Here is a 20,282-nt window from a genome sequence, read left to right on the forward strand (position 1 = left end):
GCGATGTCTCAGCCCTGAGGACACATCTGACCAATGCTGGTGAGCGGTCGTGGGTGCCGTTGCCACCCAAACACCTCAACACACAGGAAGCTGCTCAGCGTCTTCTTATGTTGTGTCAGGGATCGAACCCAGGCCAGGGCCTCCCAGGCCAGATGGGCTTCTTGGCTGAAGTCAGCTCCCCAGCTCCTCAGCGTTTCTTTGGAGTTTCACTCTGTGTCCTGGGCTCTTTCTCAGGATTTTTTCTTTTTCTGGCTTTTTTGGTCACACCGGTGATGCTCAGGGGTTAGTCCTGACTCTGCACTCAGGAATCGCTCCTAGAGGTGCTCGGGAGACCATATGGGATGCCGGGCCCTGAGCCTGGGTCGGCTCTGTGCAAGGCAAATGCCCTGCCTGCTGTACTATCGCTCCGGCCCCATTTTTTTTTTTCCTGGAGCCATTCTTGAATCTATTTTCTGGATGTTCCCGTGTATCATTTCTGGTCCCCACTCCACCCCCAGAGGGCTCTGTGAGGGGCTGTGAGCCACCCACTGGGCGGGGACGGGTGGGGTGGGAGGACAGAGGTGGTTAGAAGCAAAGGCTCTGGAACCACACTTGGGTCAGAACCTTCAATCAGCCACACAGTAGCTGGGCAAGCCCGCCATCTCCTGGCTTCCTTATGCTTGGTCGTGGGGACAGACACACCTGCTCCATGCTGGGAGAGTCGCTCCTGGTGGTGCTGGCGGGGGGGAACATGCAGTGCCAGGGCAAAGCACTCGGCCCCGCTGAGCTCTCTCCCCTACCTCAGTTTCCTCCTTGTTTTGCATGGAGTTTGGGGGCCATACCCAGCTGGGCTCAGGGATATTTCCTGGAAGTGCTTGGGGGACCAAATAGTGTCAGGATTCAAACCTGGCGTGCAAGGCAAGCGCCTTATGCCCTGTAACCATCTTTCCAGCCCGCTTCCTTCTTTCACAAGGGGGGAATCACGATATTTCCCACCCCACTGGGTTGTGAACATGAATACAAAATGCTGACCGCCATGGCCAGCAGGCAGTGAGGGGTCCACTGCAGACGAACCGTCATTGCTGACATTTTTACCTTCAAGGGGGCCTTGCAGGTCTTGGCTGGTGGTGGGTGCAGAGGGGCTGGTGGCAGGGTATGTGACGGGGCGGTGTGCGTACATGGATGGAGGAAGGGCAAGCTGGGGAGCAGGCGGCCATCCCAGGAGCTCTGCAGTGCACCCCCTCCCCCCCAGCTGGGGGATGAGCACTGAGTGGGTCAGAGTCACCAGCGAGGAGGCCAGAGTACAGCCGAGCTCAGAAAGGGGCCCCTGGGAGAGAAGATTTATGGGGCGGATATCAGACGCCGTTTCCCAGGCCCGTTATCTGCTCCAACTCTGTTCCTTGCCAGGATCTGGAGGGGCTGCACATCCCACCGATAAAGGCAGCCAGGACTATGGCGATGGGAGCCCGTGCCAGGACTGGAGGGTGGGCTGCAAAAAGTCTCCTCATGCCCCTCACCTGGGGGGGCAGCTGCCCGGCCTCGCTGCCTAGGCTCCCTGTCCAGCGCTGAGTGTTGACTGGCAGCTTGTCTCTAGGCGCTGGTGGTCACTAAGCCCTCCTAAGCCATCCTGTCGTGCCCGTGCCTGCAGTTTGTTGGACAGAGCTGTCCTCCTGGAAGACACTGTGGCCAGGCACAAGGGCAGGAGGCCAGCGATCTAGGCCGTAGTGGGCCACAAGTTCCACAGCCTGTCACTCCATCTGCCAACAGCCAGCAAACAGTGGGGACACGAGGCTGGCGTGCCCTCACATGGGACGAGCAAAGGAAACAGATGTGGGGATGTGGAACCCGGGACCCAGAGAGTGAGGGAGCAGAACAGGGGTGGGGGGCAGGGATTGTGCAGGGCGAGCCCACACTGCCGGCCATCCTTGCTGGGGTGCCCGCACAAGGCAGCTGGCAGCAATGCGCAATGCAGACAGCAGAGGGCGCCAAGGGGTCAGCTCTGGTGGCCGGGGCTGACGGAGCCCTAGCTTTGCAGAGCAGCAGGAACCAGGAGCCACCATCAGCCTCTGGGTCCCCACAGCTCAACGCCCCAGGGGCAGGAAGCCTAAGCTTCAGGCGCCCCTACAAAGCCGAGCTGTGGCAGGTGGCGGGAGGTGTTGCTCGGGGGAGACGTGGGCCTGAAGTAGAAGAGGTGCACACAGCTTCTCAGCTTTGAGAGGCAGTGGGCCCAGCAGCTGCCGTAAGAGAAAGGGCTGAGGGGCCTGCCAGTGGCTGGCTTCCCCGGTAGCTGCTACGTGACGCTGGGCACGTCGGAAGCCTGTGTGTTTCCTGGGCAACCAGCTGAGCAGGGACAAGGAGGCCAGAGTGTGACCGGAATGCGCGGGGAAGCAGTGGTGTGGCGTGGCGTCCTGGCCGGCCTGCAGCCTTCTGCCAGCTTCCCTAGCCCCCTGGGTGGGGAGCTCTGAGGGACCAGAAAGGGTGAGGGCTGGACTCCACCTCCCAGCCGCGGGGAGAGGGAATGACGAGAGCTCTGCAGGCGGGGCGGGCAGACACCTTCCCAGAGTCAGCCTGACGCACAGGCTCTGAGGGGGACGTGGCAGAGCAGGGCAATATGCGAGGCCTGCAGGCAGGAAAGGCTGACCCACTTGAGCAGAGCCCGGCCGTGGCCCTGGGGACCTGGGGCCCTCTTCAAGAGCTTCCCTGGGGCTGGAGAGTACTGAGGGTAGGGCGCTTGCCTTCACATACCAACCTGGGTACTATCCCTGGCACCCCACAGGAGTAAGCCCCGAGCAGAGGGAGCAACAATCTGAGTGTCATCCTCAACCTGCCCCCAGCCCCAAAGCTTTTTAAAGGCCAGAGAGATGGCCCAGTGGGCCTGAATGCGGCAGGCGTGGCTGCCTTCCACCACCACTGGGCACAGCCCCGAAATGTTTACCAGGGGCCTCCCCAGAACTGCAGGGAACCCGCAGGCCACTCCCAACAGTGCAGACCCACTAGTCTGATGCTGAGGGCACCAGGGACAGCCCCAGTCCCTCTGATTTTGGGTTTCAGGCAGCGGTGCTCGGGAACCACAGGGCACCAAGGCACCAAGCCTGGGGCTCCTGTAGGCAGTCTGTGCAGCCTGTTTCCTGCCTTCTGCACGCCACACGGCCACTTGTCTCTGGTGTGTGCAACCACACCTGCGCTGCGTGGAGGGCAGTGGGCTGTGGCGGTGGCCACACGGTACCCCAGGGGCTGTGAGCCAGCCCAGCCACATGCTGACCTGGGCAGGGCGAGCTGCCACCCCGGCGCAGGGTCCTGGGCTGAGATGCAGGGTGGGCCAGGAGGCAGCTGGGCGTGGAGTGGCCGGGTGGCCCGTGGGAAGTGGGGCTGGTGGGAGCCAGCAGCCGGGCTGTGCTGGCAGCCGATGAAGGCCTCCTTGCAGCTCTGCAGCGCTGGCTGGGCCGGCACCAGAACCTTCAAAGCTTTTGCCTTTCTGGCAGGGCCGGGCTGGGAGAGGCCTCGGCGCGCGGGGAATCGGAGCCCCAGATCTGCATCCAGAGGCGATTTTCCCAGGCTCCTTCCTCCCACACAGCGGCTCCCTCCCTTGGCTCTGGAGCTGGCCCAGGCCCTTCCCGCCAAGCCCCAAGGCTGGACGGCTCAGCCCCAGGCCACGCTGCTCCTGTCGGGTGAACAGAAACCAGGGCAGAACCCAGGGTGGACAAAGGCGCATTCGCGGCCACCCCAGTTCCTCCCGCCCAGGACGAGCTCCCCACCCACCCGCCGCCAGAAAGGGCCACTGAGGGGGAGGCCTGGTCGGCCGTCTCTGAGCAGAGGCTGCTGGGACTGGGGAGGAGTGGGCTGGGAGGCTGGTGAGGGCAGGGGGGCCCTGCCATTGAAGGTGACCCCTGGTAAGGGAAGAAGCTGCCCCGCTCACCACCCTGCCCTCCCTGCCGCCTCCCCCAGGGTCCTGGAGCATCCAGATGGAGAAGGGCAACGCCCTGGTGGTCCTGCGCAGCCTGCTCTGGCCAGGCCTCACCTTCTACCACACTCCGCACACCAAGAACTGCGGCTACATCTATGTGGGCACCGGCGAGAAGAACATTGACCTGCCCTTCATGTTGTAAGGGGGGCGGGGGGCAGCCTGGGGGGTCTCGTGTCGAGTCCAAACAGAATTTCTATAAAGCTCAGGGAATTAGGTTCACTGTTTTTTTTTTTTTTTTTTTGCTTTTTGGATCACACCCGGCAATGCATAGGGGTTACTCTTGGCTTTGCACTCAGAATTACTCCGGGCGATGCTCAGGGGACCATGTGGGATGCTGGGAATCGAACCCCGGTCAGCCGCATGCAAGGCAAATGCAAACACCCTACCCACTAGAGGGCTTGGGCGTGGAGGAGCTGCCGGCTGGCCCAGGAACTCACCGCTGTATCCAGGGGACCCTCGCAGGAAGTTAACCACCAGAACTGGCCGGAAGTAGCCCAGAGACCCCTGTCCCCCCCCTTGCAGTGAGCACACACCCACAGCAAGTTCGGAAGGCTAGTTTATAAGCGCCTGGGGCAAGACTGTCCTCCGCACCGAGTGCTGTCTGAGGCCGTTACAAGAGTACAGCAGCGAGCCACTGGAGATGGCCGCGGGGTCCCTCATGCTGTCCGTGTTGGAGGGGCAGGGTGCAGGGCTCTGCGCCGATCACTGATAGAACGCCAGGGGTCTCGGAGCGTAGCAGACATTGTCTCTGAGGAGGGGAGACCCCACAGCCATGCGCACCTTGTTCCAGCGGTGGCCTTTATTGTAGATGGGCTTGACGGACCGGGTGGACCAACGGGTCAGGTACCTGAGGAGGGAGGCGGGCGGGAGGGTGGTGACACTGCGGCCAAGTGGCAAACCTGGGAGAGGGGCCCCGCCTTTCCGGGGGAGCAGCAGGTGGCTGAGTATGTGTGGCCAGGGCCAGCACGTGCTCCTGGGGCCCGGGCTGTGTGTGTGAGCTGGGGAGGAGTGGGGAGCAGCTGTCTGGCCCCCCTGCCACCCCGGCGCCCGGAGCTCCCCTGCCCCGCAGCCAGCCCAGGGTTGGGGGGCCAAGGGTGAGGGCCCACGGGTGCAGTCCCGGCCCAGGAAGGGTCCTGTAGGGGGTGGTGAGCAGAAACATGGCTGCCGCATAGTGTCTGGCCCCCTCTAGGGATGGCCCAGGCCCTGCTAGTTCCCGGAAAAGTGGCTCATGCCAGCTGGGATGGGGGTTCACTCTGTCCAGAAATGGAACCTGGAGCCTGTCCAGAGAGGCCCACCCTGCATCCTGAGAGCGCAGCCCGGCGACGGCCAGGTCCTCCCCAACTCCACTCTGGGTTGGGGGTCAACCCGGCGGCCTCAAGAGACACACTTGCATAAGCTTTCAAATGAAAACAATCAATCACCTTCGCTACAACCCCCCCCCCACACACACACACTGCTGATGGCCCTGCAACTCCCCTCACCCGGCACAGCAGGCGGGGCATGGACAGTTGCAGGCGCCGGAGGCCTGGCCTTGGCAACATGGCCCTGCTCGGGGGCAGGGCTGGTGCCGCTAGCTTGGCAGGGGACAGGTAAAGGGACACGCTGCCCGCTGCCCGGAAGGCAGCGCACAGCAGGGGGCGGGGAGCTGGGCCCGGGAGCGCCCCTGGGAGTGGAGGAGCGCAGGAGCACTGCTGGCCTACAGCTAGCCCCGGGCCCTGTGCCCGTGCCACACAGAGCAGCCAGCTGGCAAGGGGGCCCTGGGCTGGCTCCAGGCCCTTCTCTGGAAACATCCCAGGCCGAGGAAGAACCACGGCTCCTTCCTACCTCTCCGGCAGGCAGGGCTGGGGGTAGGGTGGGCCCGGGGCTTGCCCCCACACATCATCAATCCCACGTCGCATTAGGGGACCGGATGTATGGGAGGGAGCCTGGCCTGGCTTCAAAGGCCCGGGGGCAAGCTGGATCGTGTCCTCAGGCCTACTGCTGCTCTGAGCGCAGGCGCTGCATGCCTGTGTTGGGGGCGGGCGGGGGGCTCAGCTCTCTAATGGGCCACACAGCACATACAGGAGGACAGGAAGAGGTTAACCTGTTCCCGGGCGCTGGCAGAGGCCCAGCTGGCACTGTGGGAGGGGCAGGGAGAGGTGGGCATGGGGCCAGGAGGCGGGTGGGTGTCCGAGTGGCCTGGCTCCCCGGCACCCCAGCACAGAAACCTGGGGCTGGAGTCAGACCCGTGTTCTGGTGGGGACAGGGAAGGCCGTCTCCCGGCGGGAGAGTCCGAGCTGCCCCCACCTCCAGATGGCCCCGCAGTGATGGACAGGGAAAGGAGGGTCATCAGGATCCATGGCCATGACAGAGCAGGGATAGGATGGGGACAGGGCAGGAAGGGTGGGGACAGGGCTGTGACAGGGGTGAGGGGTAGGGGGAATGGGGGGGAACAGGGCTGTGACAGGGATGGAACAGGACTGTGACAGGGAGGGGACAGGACTGTGACAGGGACAGAGGAGGAGAGTGAGGGCCAGGAGCTCTGCAGAGAGGAGGCCGGCACCGTGCTGTGCCAGGGCCCACCCTGTCCCCCCAAGTCTTGCTGCTGGCCAGGTGAGCCGCACAGCTTGAGGCCACCCCCACAGCGCTGTTCTCGGGGAGCACCCGAGCCCGCCTGTGTCCAGAGCCTCCCTGGGTGCTGCTGACCCCAAGGCAGCAGAGGGACTGGGGGTGCGTGGAGGGAAGGGGGAGGGGACAGGCCACTCCCGGCGGTGCCAGGTTCTTACCGGTTGAGTTTTGGTTTGCTCTTCGGGACGAAGCCTTCAGGGAGTCGAGGCCTGTGGTTCGGCAGCAAACCTGGGGGGCGGGTGCAGAGCTGTGAGGGGCAGTGGCCGGGGACAGTGGGGAAGCTGGGCTGGCCCACTGGGGAGTGAGCGAAGGAGAACTCGGAGGGCCCCTCCCTGCGCGGTGACTCTCATACCCGCACGGTGGGCCATCTTCACACACTCCTCGATCTTGCGGTGCTCCTCGCGGCACAGGCCCGTGATGCCCCGGGGCAACATCCCTCCGTGGGGCCGGATGAACTGACTCAGCAGCAGAACATCCTAACGGGGCCGAGAAACAGGAAACGAGGGACCCCTGGGTGGGTGCTGGGCGCGGCAGCAGGGCCAGAAGGCCCGCCAGGCTGTGATTCTCTGGGCCTTCCTAGAGTCTGGGGACTACTCCACAGTGCACTGATCCCCTGGCCACTGTCCAGTGGCCGCTCCCGCCACCCGAGCAGAAGAGAAACCCCAACTCGGTATGATTTCCTGGCCACACCGCCCACCCCAGGAGTGCCAGGAAGTCATTTTTTTTTCTAGGCTGGGGGACACACCTGGCAATGTGCAGGGCTTACTCCTGGCTGTGCTCGAGGACCATATGGGAAACCGGGGACAGACCCCAGGTCAGCTGCTTGCAAGGCAGGCGCCCTAGGCGGTCATTTTTAGATGACTAGGTTCAAGAACAGACACTTGTGAGGAAAACGTGGGCTATGCAGAGCAGCCTGGACCTGGGGCCCTGCACACTCGAGACGCTGGTGCCCCATCGGGCCCCCTGAGCAGCGTGGGGTGCCCCCACCCCCCATGCCCACACACTCCCGTGCATCTGTCAGCAGTCCGGATCTCTTCTGGAACCTAGGTCTTGCCTCCTTGGGTGCGGTCAGGGGTACCCCGGGCCATTCCCCATCCTGTGTCGACGCATCCCAGGTCTGACTGCGGGCAGCAGCCCTCTGGTTTCGGCCTCTGCTGCTGCAGTACCAGGGGGCTCCCGGCTGAGGGGTTGCTGGGCTGCAAGGTTAACTTCTGCGCCCTCAAAGCTGCCGTGACCAGAGGCAGACCATGTCCCCGGCCTCTCAGGAAGGACCATCAAAACGGGGCTCTGAGTGGGTCAAGGACAGATGTGAGACCACTCCTGGATGGCCAGTGAGGGGGTTAAACCAGCCCGCCAGGCCCCACCCGCCCAGCCCCGAGGGCCTGACACGCCGGTCGAGCAGTCATGTTCCACTAACCGATCTGCTGCCCTGGCGGCACCGAGCTGCATAACCACCGATTTGTTCTAATCACCGAGCAGCTCCCGAGGGACCCGAGCCCCCAATTCCCGTCCCTGTAATCTCCAGAATCTGATGAAAAGAACTTGGATGGGATTATCCAGGGCTAATAAACCCGGCTCAGGGGCCCGGCCCTGCCCCTGCCGAGCCTCGCTGGCTGCCAAGTAAGCCGAAGGCTTTGCGGGGCTCAGGAGAGCCGTGTCCTGAGTGAGGGCGGGGGAGGGAACGACTCTCCCCTCCCCGCGGAGGAGACTGGGTTTCTTTGGCTGGATAAACAGGGGCCAGTCCAGTTCCTGGAAGTGGCTGGTCAAAGCGTGCCTGCCCAGGCCAGCCTGGAAAGCCTGGGGTTCGCCTCCCCACTCACGCCCCACCCCCACTCACTTCCATGTCCCCGACACGGGAACGCTTGCCCAGCGGGGCAGCTTCCTGCACCATCCTGCCATCGGCAGAAGGGCCCGGGAAGGCCAAAAACAGCCTCTGCAGGGGGCCGGAAGCCAAGGCCCCCAGCCGGGAGCTTAGCGGGGTCACTGTGTTCACATCCCATGGGCACATGACCCTCCTCTCTGACCAGCTGACTGAATCTCTGCCTTAGTCATCTTTCCCACCCAGGCACACGGAGCGGCCGACAAGTCACATCGGCCCAGAGCCTGGATCCCCTGAAGCCTAAATATAAGGTGCTTAATGTCACCCGTGGGGCGTTCCCCGTTTCTGGGGAGGTTTCCGGGGAGGCATCGTCATCAGGATCATGTATGCGCAGCGTTCGGGTCACATGGTCACACACTTCCCCGTGCCTGGAATGGTCTCAGGGAGAAACTGAGGCTGAGAGAAGCACCTGTCACAGAACGCCATGAACCCAAACCCGTCTGCTCTCTTCTTTTGGGTGTGCCTGGGACGGGGCTGAGGGCACGTCTCTCCCCCTGAACCATTTTCCTGCTCTGAAGGGGTCACAGCAGCAGTGCTGAGGGCTTGCCCTGACCCCTGACCCTGGGGAAAAAACCACTGTGCAGTGCCAGGCAGCACACTGGGGCACATTCAAGGCAAGCGCCTTCCCGCCCCCTCCCCCCACCGAGGATGTGCATAAACGTTTCTGCCGTGGAGTGGGGTGGATTCTATGCAGGGGGCCTTGTGCGGCAGTTCATTATTGTCGCCTAATAAGGATTCACCCCTTTCCTCTGGCAGAGTGCTAACACGGGCCCTGCAGCCCCACGATGGACAGCGGCCACCCCAGCTCCCAGAGGGCCTCGAATACCCCCTCCTCATCAGAACCAGAGGCGGGCTGAGCCCCAGCCCAACCCGCCCAGGCAGCCAGACAGGAGGGGAGCCTGGACCACCCTGGTCCCAGTCCCAGGGAAGGCTAAATCCAATAGGGGCTGCCCCACCCAGGCCAGCAGGGTGAGTGCCTGGAGGGGCCCTGGGCAGTGTTCTGAGGGGCTCCTGCACAGTCCTGCATGCACTGTGGGATGGGGGACCAGCGGACAACACGCCCCATCTCAGTGACCCCCAGCTGTGCCCCTCCGTGGCACTCACCTCGTAGGTGTATTTGTGTTTCAGGTTCCACCGGCAGATGGGGCACTGGCCAGAAGGGTTAGGAGGGTTGGGGGTTTCCCGGGGAGTCTCCGTGATCCGGCCTTCGATCTAGAGCAGAGAGAGAATAGCAAGGGCAAATGCTTTACAGGCCCATCCCCTGTGCGTACACCCGCCTCCAAACTGTGGGGATGCCAGTGAAGGTGCCCTCTGGGAGCCTGGGGAGCAGCGGGCCAGGGCTGCTACTGCTGCTCTGCCAGGCCTTGGGGGCATGGAGATGGGTTGGGTGGCCTGCAGAGGACACAGGACTTCATGCTGGTGGCAAGAGGGAGGGTTTGCTCTGTCAGTGGGATGCTACTTTCCTTCTCAGCAAACTCGGGACATCAGGCCTCCTCCCCATCCACCGGGCAGGAGCAATGGCTTCACAGCACAGGGGCTGGAGAGAGGACTGCGGGGAGGGCTTTTGCCTCGCACACAGGTGACCTAGGTTCAATTCCTGACATCCCAGATGGTCCCCTGAGGATGCCAGGAGTAATTCCTTAGTGCAGAGCCAGGAGTAAGCCCCAAACCAAAAAACAAAACAAAAAAATAATGCACAGGGTAGTGTCACACTGCACAGAGATGGCGCATCCCAGGGAAGCCTCACTCGTGGCCACACAGCCCTCCAGGAAAGTGCCGTCTGCAGGAGTGAACCTGGACTGGCTGAGTGCAAGGGAAGCGCCTACCCACTGTGCTATCTCTCTGGCCCATCCATGATGCTTTTGATGGTCACAACTGGAGGACAGGGTGCTGCTGACCAGTGTGTAGGATAGCCCCCCACCAAGAACGCGTGGACCCCCGTTGCTCAGAGTGCTGGGGACATGCTGTCCTGGCCCGGACTCTGCAGGCAGCTGTCGGGTGCTTGCCTTTCCTCACTCTCAAAAGACCCAGAAGGGCAGGACCACTGTGACAGCACAGTGCGTAGGGGGTTTACCTTGCATGTGACGGACCTGGGTTTGATCCCCGGCATCACATATGGTCCTCCAAGCACCTCAGGAGTAATTCCTGAGTGCAGAGCCAGGAGTAACCCCTGTGCATTGCCGGATATAACCCAAATACCTGAAAAAAAATCAAAACCAAAACCAAATCCAGAAGGGACCAGAGATAATACAGGGGTTATAGCTCTCTTGGCTTGCCCATGGCTGACCCAGGCTCAGTCCCTGGCACCCCACACGGGCCCCTGTACACCATCAGAAGTAAGGCCTGAGCACAGCTGAGCATGGCCCCAAAACAATGAAAACACATGAAAACAAAACAAAAAATGGGGCAGAAGCGATAGTACAGTGGGGAGGGCGTTCACCTTGCACGTGGCCAACCCGGGTTCAATCCCTGGTATTTTATATGGTCCCCTGCACACCACCAGGAGTGATTCCTGAGTGCAGAGCCAGGAGTAACCCCTGAGCATCACCGTGGGTGACACAAAAAGCAAAAACAAGCAAACAAACAACAAAAAAACCCACTAAACTAAAATGCCCAGGAGGACGCATCCCATCTTCCTCTTTGCTTTTCTAACCTGGAAGGCCCAGCTGTGTCCTATGAGGAGCGCAAGACAGCAAGGATGGGGGGTGGGCTTCGTCACTGACTGAGGCCCAGAAATGTGATGAGGTGGAGGTCTAGGAGGCTCTGCGACATAAGCGATACTGTCGCAGGGGTGCGGGGGAGCAGGTACAGAAGGGGGCCAGGAGCCACACTCGGCCGTGCGGGTGCTGTGATGGGCAAAGCCGCCACAGCGCAGCTGGGATGGAATGGAGCTGGGGGTGAGGGAGACCGTGGAAGGGCACTGGGCTGGGATGGGGGAGAGGAGGGAGCTGCTGAGGCCCCAGCTGCCGACCTGTGCCAGGAGGGAGGTGGTGAGTTTGCATCTCTTCCCCCAGGGACTGGCTAATCGCGCCCCTCCCCCTTTATTCTCTAGCGTGCAAGCCCACAGAGCATACAGGGCGGAGTGAAGGCTTGTCTCCCTGGGGAAAGGGGGCACCTAGAGAGGGGCCCGGAGGGCCTGGCCTGAGGGCAGCCCCAGCCTGGCGGGCCACCAGAGGGTTAAGTGCTTTCTCTCTGCCCCTGCTAAGTGGGGAGTCACAGCGGCCCTGGGAGCCCGGGAGAGGGGGCTCGAGGATTTCTCAAGGCTCCGGAAGGCCTGGGAAAGCATGGCTGTGTAGGGATTACAGGATAAGCCGGGCCCCATGACTCCTGAGCCAGGGGGAGGGGCGGGGAGGTGGAGCCGGTTCCGTGCACCCCACCCTGGGGCTATGGGCCTCACACTCAGGGCTAAGTGCTCTCTGTGGCGCCACGGGCCCGAGCATCGCCTTCCGTCAGCAGCCAGGTTCAGGCTTGTGCTGGAGAGCCAGGAGGCCGGCCTGGCTCAGCTTCCTCTGGCTCTCTCACCCGCTGCCTTAGTTTCCCCTGTGGGAGATGGATGTATCACCTGCCAAAGACACGATCAGCAAAGGCCTCTGAGACCTTGCCATGAAAGAAGCTGCTCTATGCCTCGGCCAGGACTGCGACTGTTCCTGATTGACGGCCAGGCAGTGCACGGAGCACAGAGGGGGGCTGACCCCGCCCCCCAAGTAGGCAGTGATACTCACGATAGTTGTCTTCCCCTCTTGGCACTCCACCACTGCGGAGATAAAGGGGGCATTAGGCCAGCCATTTAATAGGGTCTGCTCTCCCCAGGACCCCACCTGGACGCAGCGGGCAGGGATCCCCTCCCAGGGCCAAGGCCGGGGGTGGGGATGACAACAGCCACTCGGATGCCCAAGTAAGATCACCTCAGTTTTCCCACACTCTGTGCCTCATTCATCTTCTCCAGGGAAGTGGCCTCGAGAGCGCGCGCGTGTGTGTGTGCATGTGTGTGTTAGGTTTGTGTGTATGAGTATGTGTGTATGTTGAGGGGTACGTATATATGTGTATGTGTGAGTGTATGTTGGGTATGCATGTGTGTACATGTGGATGTATATGTACATGTTGGGTTTGTATGTGTGAGTGTATGTTTGGTGTGTTTATGTTGGGTCTGTGCACGTACATGTGTATGTACATGTACACATGTATGTATGTGTACATGTGAGCGTATGCTGGGTGTGTGTGTGGGGGTGCTGGGGGTGCGGCAAGAGTGGCTAGCCCCTGTGAGAAGGGCCAAGCATACTCTGGGACCCTGCAGAGCTGCAGTGGACAGACATTGCCCAGACACAGGGAATGGGGAGTGCCCGCGGTCTGCCACACAGGAGGGCCCAGGAGGGAAAGGGGTCCACAGGCCCAGGTGTAGGCCAGGCTTCACAGACAGTGCTGACCCCCAAACTAAGGGCTTCACCCTGCGCCCCGCGCTGTCTCTGCAGGTCTGGGGAGGTAAGCAGAGAGCCTGACAACCAGTGAAAAGGGGCCCCAGGCTGCACAGATTTCCTCTCACCACTCTGGCTGCAGTGACAGCTCCAGTCATACACCACAGGCAGTGGACCCAAGGGGACAGCCCAGTTTGTAGATCAGATTAACACAAAGCTGGTGGAAGTCTGCTTTTTGTTTTAGGGTTTTTGGTCACACACAGCGGAGCTAAGGGCTTACTGCTGCTCTTTGCTCAGGCATCACTCCTGGAGAGCTTGGGAATCATATGGGGTATCGAACCCAATGCAAGGCAAACGCCCAATTGCTCTGCTATTACTCTGGCCCATTTTTCGTTTCTTTGAGAGAAACCATCACTGAAAACCTAGAGCTGGCACCCAGCAGATGCTCAAGAAACGCTAGCTGAAATTTTGGGGAACAAACTTCTCATAGCCCCCTTGGGACAGCTAATTAGCACAACAGAAAATTCGGGCTCACGACCAGGAGAAAAACTGTCTTCCAAAATACCAACACTGGGGTCAGTGACAGTACAGCGGGTAGGGAGTTTGCCTTGCATGCAGCCAACCTAGGTTCTATCCCCGGCATCCCATACGGTTCCCTGAGCACTGCCAGGAGTGCAGAGCCAGGAGTAATCCCCCAGCATCTCCAAGTGTGACCCCCAAAGCCAAAAACTAAAACAAAAACCCGAAACAAAAACACTGTCACTGTCATCCCATTGCTCATCGATTTGCTCAAGCGGGCACCAGTAACGTCTCCATTTTGAGACTTGCTGTTACTGGTTTTTTGGCATATTGAATACACCACAGGTAGCTTGCCAGGCTCTGCCGTGTGGGCAAGATATCCTCGGTAGCTTGCCGGGCTCTCCGAGAGGGGCAGAGGAATCGAACCCGGGTTGGCCGCGTGCAAGGCAAACGCCCTACCGCTGTGCTATTGCTTCAGCCCAAACAAAAACAAACCCCCCCCAAAATATGGACACTGTATTTTATCAGCCTGGCCACCACTATTCTTCATGTCTCAGCCCCTGGCCCTAGAAAGCAGAGGCAAAGGTCAGGAAGAGCTCGGGTTCTCCGTGGGAACCCAGCAGGAGCCCCAGACCTCACGGAGACAGACGCCCAGCACCATGGCCGCCAGGCAAGCAGACTGGAGGGGCTCGGGTCTAAATGGTATGACAGTGCACCCTGGGGACTGTCATTTCTTCTGCACAGCTATTGGTTGGTATTCAAGTCTCTAGAAGAAACAGACGCTGCTTTTTGTACTAAAAAGAAACAATAAAGAGGGAAGGAGAAGGAGAGGGGAAAAAATGTGAGGCGATCCGAACCCAGCCAGAGGCCCATGGCAGCATCTGTGTTCACTGAGCTTGTGACCGACACCTAATTGGACACAGACTGCTGGACGGGTTCCCCGTTTGTTTTCTGGGCAAGGCCATTCATAAAGCCTCATTACTCCAACCAACCTGAGCCCCCGGCCAGGTCCAACCCTGGATATACAAAGGAGCCACGAAGGCCAGAAAGGCCCGGAGGCTTTCTCCAGAGAACAGTGCAGCCACTGATCAATGCTGAGGCAGATGGGGGTTGCTCCCTGTAAAAGAAACTGCGTCACCCCACACACGGATCTACTTGTTCCGAACAGAGACCAGCCCAAACGGGATGTGGGTGAGACGAGACCTGGTGCTGAGTCTGGAGGGGAACCCGGCCCGGCCCACTGGGGCTTCCGGACCCTGGGGAGATGCTGCAAATGTACAGAAACCAAGGAGGGCGAGGGGGGAGGGTGGCCAAATCTCAGCAACAACAGGTGCCGGGGGGGGGGGGGCGGGGGGGAGAGAAGTGTGGGTTTTTTTTTCCCCTTGCTCTTTTTGGCTTTGGGTCACATATGAACTGCTCAGGAGTCGCTCCTGGTGGGCTGGTGTGTGTGTGTGTGTGTGTGTGTGTGTGTGTGTGTGTGTGTGTAATGGGAGGTGGGGGAAACACCAGGGGGTTGACTGAGCAGGAGGGCTCCTGCTATCTCCCCAGCCCTGAGGGGGAAATGTTTGGGTCACATATGAACTGCTCAGGAGTCGCTCCTGGTGGGCTGGTGTGTGTGTGTGTGTGTGTGTGTGTGTGTGTGTGTGTGTGTAATGGGAGGTGGGGGAAACACCAGGGGGTTGACTGAGCAGGAGGGCTCCTGCTATCTCCCCAGCCCTGAGGGGGAAATGTTTGGGTCACATATGAACTGCTCAGGAGTCGCTCCTGGTGGGCTGGTGTGTGTGTGTGTGTGTGTGTGTGTGTGTGTGTGTGTGTGTGTGTGTGTGTGTGTGTGTGTGTGTGTGTGTGTGTGTGTCGCCTCCCAGCATTCCCCAGAACAATGCCTGGAACCACAAAACGGATAAACATGTGGCTGCCCAGCTCAGCGGAGGAGACACTTGGGCCCCTAACCATGAGGTAAACAAGTCTAACAAAACACACATCACTCCCGGCAAAGACCCAAACCCTGAAGTCATCCCTCCGGCCCCTGGAAAGGAGATCAAAGCTGGTGGCAAACTCTGCGGCTCCTCAGCCAGTGAATCATCTTACTACAAGCCAGTGGGTAAAACAATGGGCAGATGCTTATCTGCAAGGGATGATTTGTCAAACCAAGAAGGAATAACCTGAGAGCTCACAGGGGCTGGCGACTGATCAGGGAGGGGTGGCCCATGCAGGGGCAGAGGGGCTGAGGAGGCTACCATGAGCTTAGGTCTCTGAAAACAGGAGATAGCAATCAACACGGCATTGATTTCCAGTGTGCATGCAAAAACCAAACAGACCTGGAGCTCCATTTCATTCTTGGCCGCCTCACCATTCAGAAGTGGGGGTCTTGGGTAAAGAGATACTGGCTCCACAGACCGGAAAACTTGCTTAGAAAGAGGTGGAATCACCCTCTAAACTAGAATTAAGAGGCCAAATGGGTTCAGAAGGGCGTGTCTCACACTGGGACGAGCTGGGGCCCTGGAGGCGTGCAAAGTCCCACTCCACTTACTGTGGCGCCTTGCACGGGCCAGGAAGACAGGACTCTGGGAGAAAGGGAACTACAGCAAAGCCTGGGAACGTCACCATCATAAAAGTCCATGCCTCGTAAAGAGGTCCTTTGAGTGCTTCAGTAAATCCTCGCCTAGAACGCAGGCCAAGTCCAACTGACCCGTAACTGTCATCACAAACAGCGCTGCGGTGAGATGATAGCAAACCTCACAGGCCTTGCAGACCACAGAAACAGACACGGCGTACAACAGTGGAATAAAGCCCCAAGTGTTAGTCCAGGAGGAAGATGAATAAGGGTGGGGTGGCTACAGGAGGTGCTCAGAAACCAAAGTCCTTGGAGAAGAGCCACAGAAACCAGACCCCAGCAATGTCTGCAGGGAGGGGGGAATGAAGGGCCCAATGGTTCAAGGGTGAATGCAGTCTCACGTAGGGCCAGGGAGAGGTGCGTGCAGCCGGGGCTTCTGTCAGTCTGCTATTCTCAAACTCCCTCTCCAGCTCCACCCGCTTCTATGGTTTTTTTTTTTTTTGCTTTTTAGGTCACAGCCAGCTATGCACAGGGGTTACCTCCTGGCTTTGCACTCAGGAATTGCTCCTGGTGGTGCTTGGGGGACGATATGGGATGCTGGGAATCGAACCGGTTAGGCCGCGTGCAAGGCAAACGCCCTTTCCGCTGTGCTATCACTCCAGCCCCTGTATCTTTCATTCTAACACTGGTGGCTTCAGATTCTCCTACAACCTCCCGTTTTCTCCACGCGTTTATGTTTCAGTCTGAGGAGTCTCGTAGCTGCACAAAAATCTCTTCCTGTCACCACCAGATTACTCTGGACTGTCTTGTGAATTCTTTCGGGCTTCAAGTGCTCCCACTGCCCTCCCTCCCAGAGCGGTTTGGTGCCCATCTTGCCAGGCTCTCTGGAATGTCAGGCCCTCCAGAAAGCCCCTTGCAAACCAACTGGAAGAGAGGGGTGAAGAATTCCCCTCAGCCACACTCATTTCAGCAATCACTCCACAAGTCTGACAGCTTGTTACTGTTAATTCACATAATCATGTGTGTTTATCTCTCTTGCTTCAAATACATTTCCTTCCCAAGGGCTCTAAGAATAAGGGAGGGAATGGGGGTGTTGAATGCAAATTTTGCTCAGTCTGGCACGGTCAGCCAGAAAGACGCTAACGGTATTGGGCAGGAAGGAAGCAGAACAAGGCTGTCATGGAGCGGGAAGCACTGGCTCTACTTCCTGCTGTGTGATGCCAGGCCGCTTCCAAACCACTAGCCACGTTTCATTAGCTGGGAAAGTGTAACACCGATCTTTAAGGGTTAGTGAGAAGATGGATAAATGGACATGGACAATTCAGTGCTGTGCTGGTAGCAGATACTTAGGAAACCACATTTTCGATTTTTGTCTTCCTCCATTCTTGCTTCTTCCATCAAAATATTTTATTTGGGGGTAGGGTGGTGGTGTTCTGGAGCCACATGTCTTTGGGATCAAACCAGGGTCAGCCATATGCAAGGCAAGTGCATGTATCTGTACTGCCTGGACTATCTCTCTGGGCCCTCCGTTTACTTTTCAGGGTTTTGGCTCAGGGCTTACTCCTGCCTCTGCGTTCCGGGATCACTTCTAGAAGTAATGGGCAGGGACCAAGTGTAGGGTCAGGGATTGAACCCAGGTCAGCCTCATGCAAGGCAATGCCCTACCGTAGTATCTCCTGGCACCATCATACTCTTTTGCGTTGTGTGTCCCTCTTTTGTAGGGGAAGGGTGGTAGGTGATTTGGGCCACTGATCCCAGTTGTGCTCGGGGACCATGTGGTGCCAGGGATCCAACCCTGGCCACCTGCATACCCGCAACTGAGCTCTCTTTGTCCCTGCATGTTTTTGCTTTCTTATCAAACTTCACAGCAGGGTGATCCCTAAGTGCAGAACCAAGAAAAAGCCCTGAGCACCACCAGATGTGGCCCCCAATGAGCAAACAAAACCAAGAGATGTAAATCCAGCTATTTGTGTCAGACATCTGGTAGAACCCCTAAAAATATTATGGGCAAGAGCTTCTTTTGCAGGGGGGGTGGGGGAAACAGATGTGACCCTTCTCCAAATCCTAACATCAGTACGATCTCTTTGGACATCATATGTGGTGCCAGGGCTTCAAAGTAGGGTCAGTCATGTACAATGCAAGTATCTTCACGTCTATACTATCTCTCCAGTGCCTTTGGGTTCTTAACAAATTAGTTTATCTAACGTTGACTAGACAGTTGCTGAATTTTGTTGTCCTAACAAATGTTCTATCTTTTCTTCATACCTAAACTCTTAAAATATAGCTGTACTTTCTGTTTCTTCACGAACTCTTTGATTTCCCCAAACTGGTCTCCTTTCCTGCCATTCATTTTATTTTGGTGGTGGCTGAGCTGTACCCAGCTGTGCTCAGGACCACCCCCGGAGAGTGCTTGGGACTACATGGGGTGCTGATCTAGTAGGCTCCTGCCAGGCCAAGTGCCTTAACCCCTGTACTAAGTCTCTGGCCCCTACCACTCTCTATGCTGTTTGAAGGTGTAGAGGGAGAGCTCTTGGGCTGGGGATGAGGCTTAAAGCAGCATTTGCCTTGCCTGTGTGAGACCCTGGGCACCTCTCCCCACCCTCCAGGACCCTCTTCATTTAGCTCTTCTATTTGGACCTTTTCTCTCCCTCTGACAACAATGACTGCTCAAGGTATTTCTCACTTTCAGTCAATATTACACCCAAATCTTCACAAAAAAACCCATACAAATTCAAACCATTTCTTCCGCATCCCACACATTCGTTCCCACCTCCAGCTGTACACAAAGATGTCTCGTCCTTGCTCTCACCCAGATTCCATCCTTTTCTAAAGGATGAGTCAAGAACAGCCCCCTGATGGAAACTTGCCCCTGGATTTACAATTTCTGGTAACAATGTTTCCCTGTACTTTATCCCTGTACTGCACTTACCGCACAGCATATATACATCACTACCACTGAATTTTTCAGCAACAAAGCTGCATCTTCACTTTGCTGAGATTTTATTTCCTTGGCGGCTTTACGTCTAGCCCCTGGCCTTCGGTTAACTATTCATGTTAGAATGAGGCTGTGTTTCCAGATTTAAGATGAATGCAAAGCAGAGCCACCACCTGGGGCTGCCAAGGTTTCAGCTAAAGTTTGATAGCCTTTATGCTTAGCGCCCTCCTCCCCAGGGCTAGCTGCGGGGTGGGGGGGGGGGGACGGGAAGAACGAGCTACTGCAGTTCAAAGCATTTTCAGATTTCAGGAAATAGGAAGGTAGGGAGGCGTTGGGTACAGGAGCGATAGCACAGCGGGTAGGGCGTTTGCCTTGCACGCGGCTGACCCGGGTTCGATTCCTCCGTCCCTCTCGGAGAGCCCGGCAAGCTACCGAGAGTATCCCGCCCGCATGGCAGAGTCTGGCAAGCTACCCATGGCGTATTCGATATGCCGAAAACAGTAACAACAAGTCTCACAATGGAGATGTTACTGGTGCCCGCTCGAGCAAATCGATGAGCAACGGGACGACAGTGCTACAGCGCTACAGGAAGGTCCTTGGGTGGGTTGGGGGTGGGGGACGGACGGTTTCCTCCCCACAGGGCCCAGGGCTTGTTTAGGTGGTGTGTGTTGCCGGGGGTTGAGCTCACGCACGCCAACAGAGCCCCCACCTAAGGATTCTTTAAGGGACGAGGTGGAGGTTCAGCGCGTTTCTTGACAGATCCTTGCCGAAAACTTCCCCACGTCCGGGTAGGTTTCTCTTCCGGCCCTGCTGGCTAAACAGACGATTTCTCGCCCCCACCCCGCCCGCGGGGACCCTCTCGAGGGCTGCGAGGAAAGGACTACCGGCCCCGGCCCCGGGAGAGGGTCCGTGCGAGGCCAGAGCGCCGGCGTCCCGGACGCCCTCGGCAGCCAGAGAGCGCAGCCGCCGCCGCTCGGCTCCCACTCACCTTCCCGGAACCCGCGGGCCGGCGGCCGGGCCCAGCTGCTCGCGGCCGGGTCGACCACCAGCCCCCGGAGCCACCGTCCACAGCCAGACATCAACCTAGTGAGCGCCGCCATCTTGAAACCCACGCCGACCTCTTTTGCACTTCCGCTTCCGGAGCGGCGCGCGCGCAGCCGCAGTGGTGCGCGGAGGACCGAAGCTCCAGGCCCCTCTGCATCCCCCTCCCGTGGCGCCGAGAAGCCTCTCCGTCAGGACCCGGCGGCATCCTCTGGGCTTCGCGGGGCAGCGGCCGAGCTGTCAGTCCTCCAAGTCTCTGAGGCGTCCTAGTGAAAATCACACACCGTGGTCTTCGTGAAGCTATTTCTTCTCTGCGAATCCCCTGTGGATTTTCTGCTTGTGCCTGGGCCTGCCTGGATGGGAGAAGCATGAGGTGGCCAGCAGATCTGGCA

General features: G+C 58.9%; 2 protein-coding genes across 3 annotated transcripts in view; one reads left to right on the forward strand and one right to left on the reverse strand.

Moving 5' to 3' along the window:
- The window catches only part of RSPH9 (radial spoke head component 9), a 13,325-nt gene extending 8,977 nt beyond the window's left edge, over positions 1–4,348 (forward strand). Inside the window, exon 5 of the mRNA XM_004605823.2 lies at positions 3,925–4,348. Coding sequence (XP_004605880.2) covers positions 3,925–4,085 — 161 coding nt within the window. The 3' untranslated portion in view covers positions 4,086–4,348. The remainder of the gene's footprint in view (positions 1–3,924) is intronic.
- Positions 4,349–4,486: 138 nt separating this feature from the next.
- Positions 4,487–19,992, reverse strand: MRPS18A (mitochondrial ribosomal protein S18A). Of its 2 annotated transcripts, XM_055135050.1 has the most exons (7): positions 19,838–19,943; positions 12,152–12,183; positions 10,504–10,628; positions 9,534–9,641; positions 6,903–7,026; positions 6,709–6,778; positions 4,487–4,790 (listed from the first exon to the last, which is right to left on the reverse strand). In XM_055135050.1, exons 3-7 carry the CDS (start codon positions 10,537–10,539, stop codon positions 4,646–4,648), a joined length of 483 nt encoding a protein of 160 aa, XP_054991025.1. In that variant the 5' UTR covers positions 10,540–10,628; positions 12,152–12,183; positions 19,838–19,943; the 3' UTR covers positions 4,487–4,645. The 2 variants fall into 2 exon arrangements, with proteins under 2 accessions (XP_054991025.1, XP_012787615.2); XM_012932161.2 differs by lacking the exon at positions 10,504–10,628 and having other exon boundaries at positions 19,838–19,992.
- Positions 19,993–20,282: the final 290 nt, after the last annotated feature.

The sequence above is a fragment of the Sorex araneus genome, chromosome 4, assembly GCF_027595985.1.
Source record: "Sorex araneus isolate mSorAra2 chromosome 4, mSorAra2.pri, whole genome shotgun sequence".
Taxonomy (NCBI): Eukaryota; Metazoa; Chordata; class Mammalia; order Eulipotyphla; family Soricidae; genus Sorex; species Sorex araneus.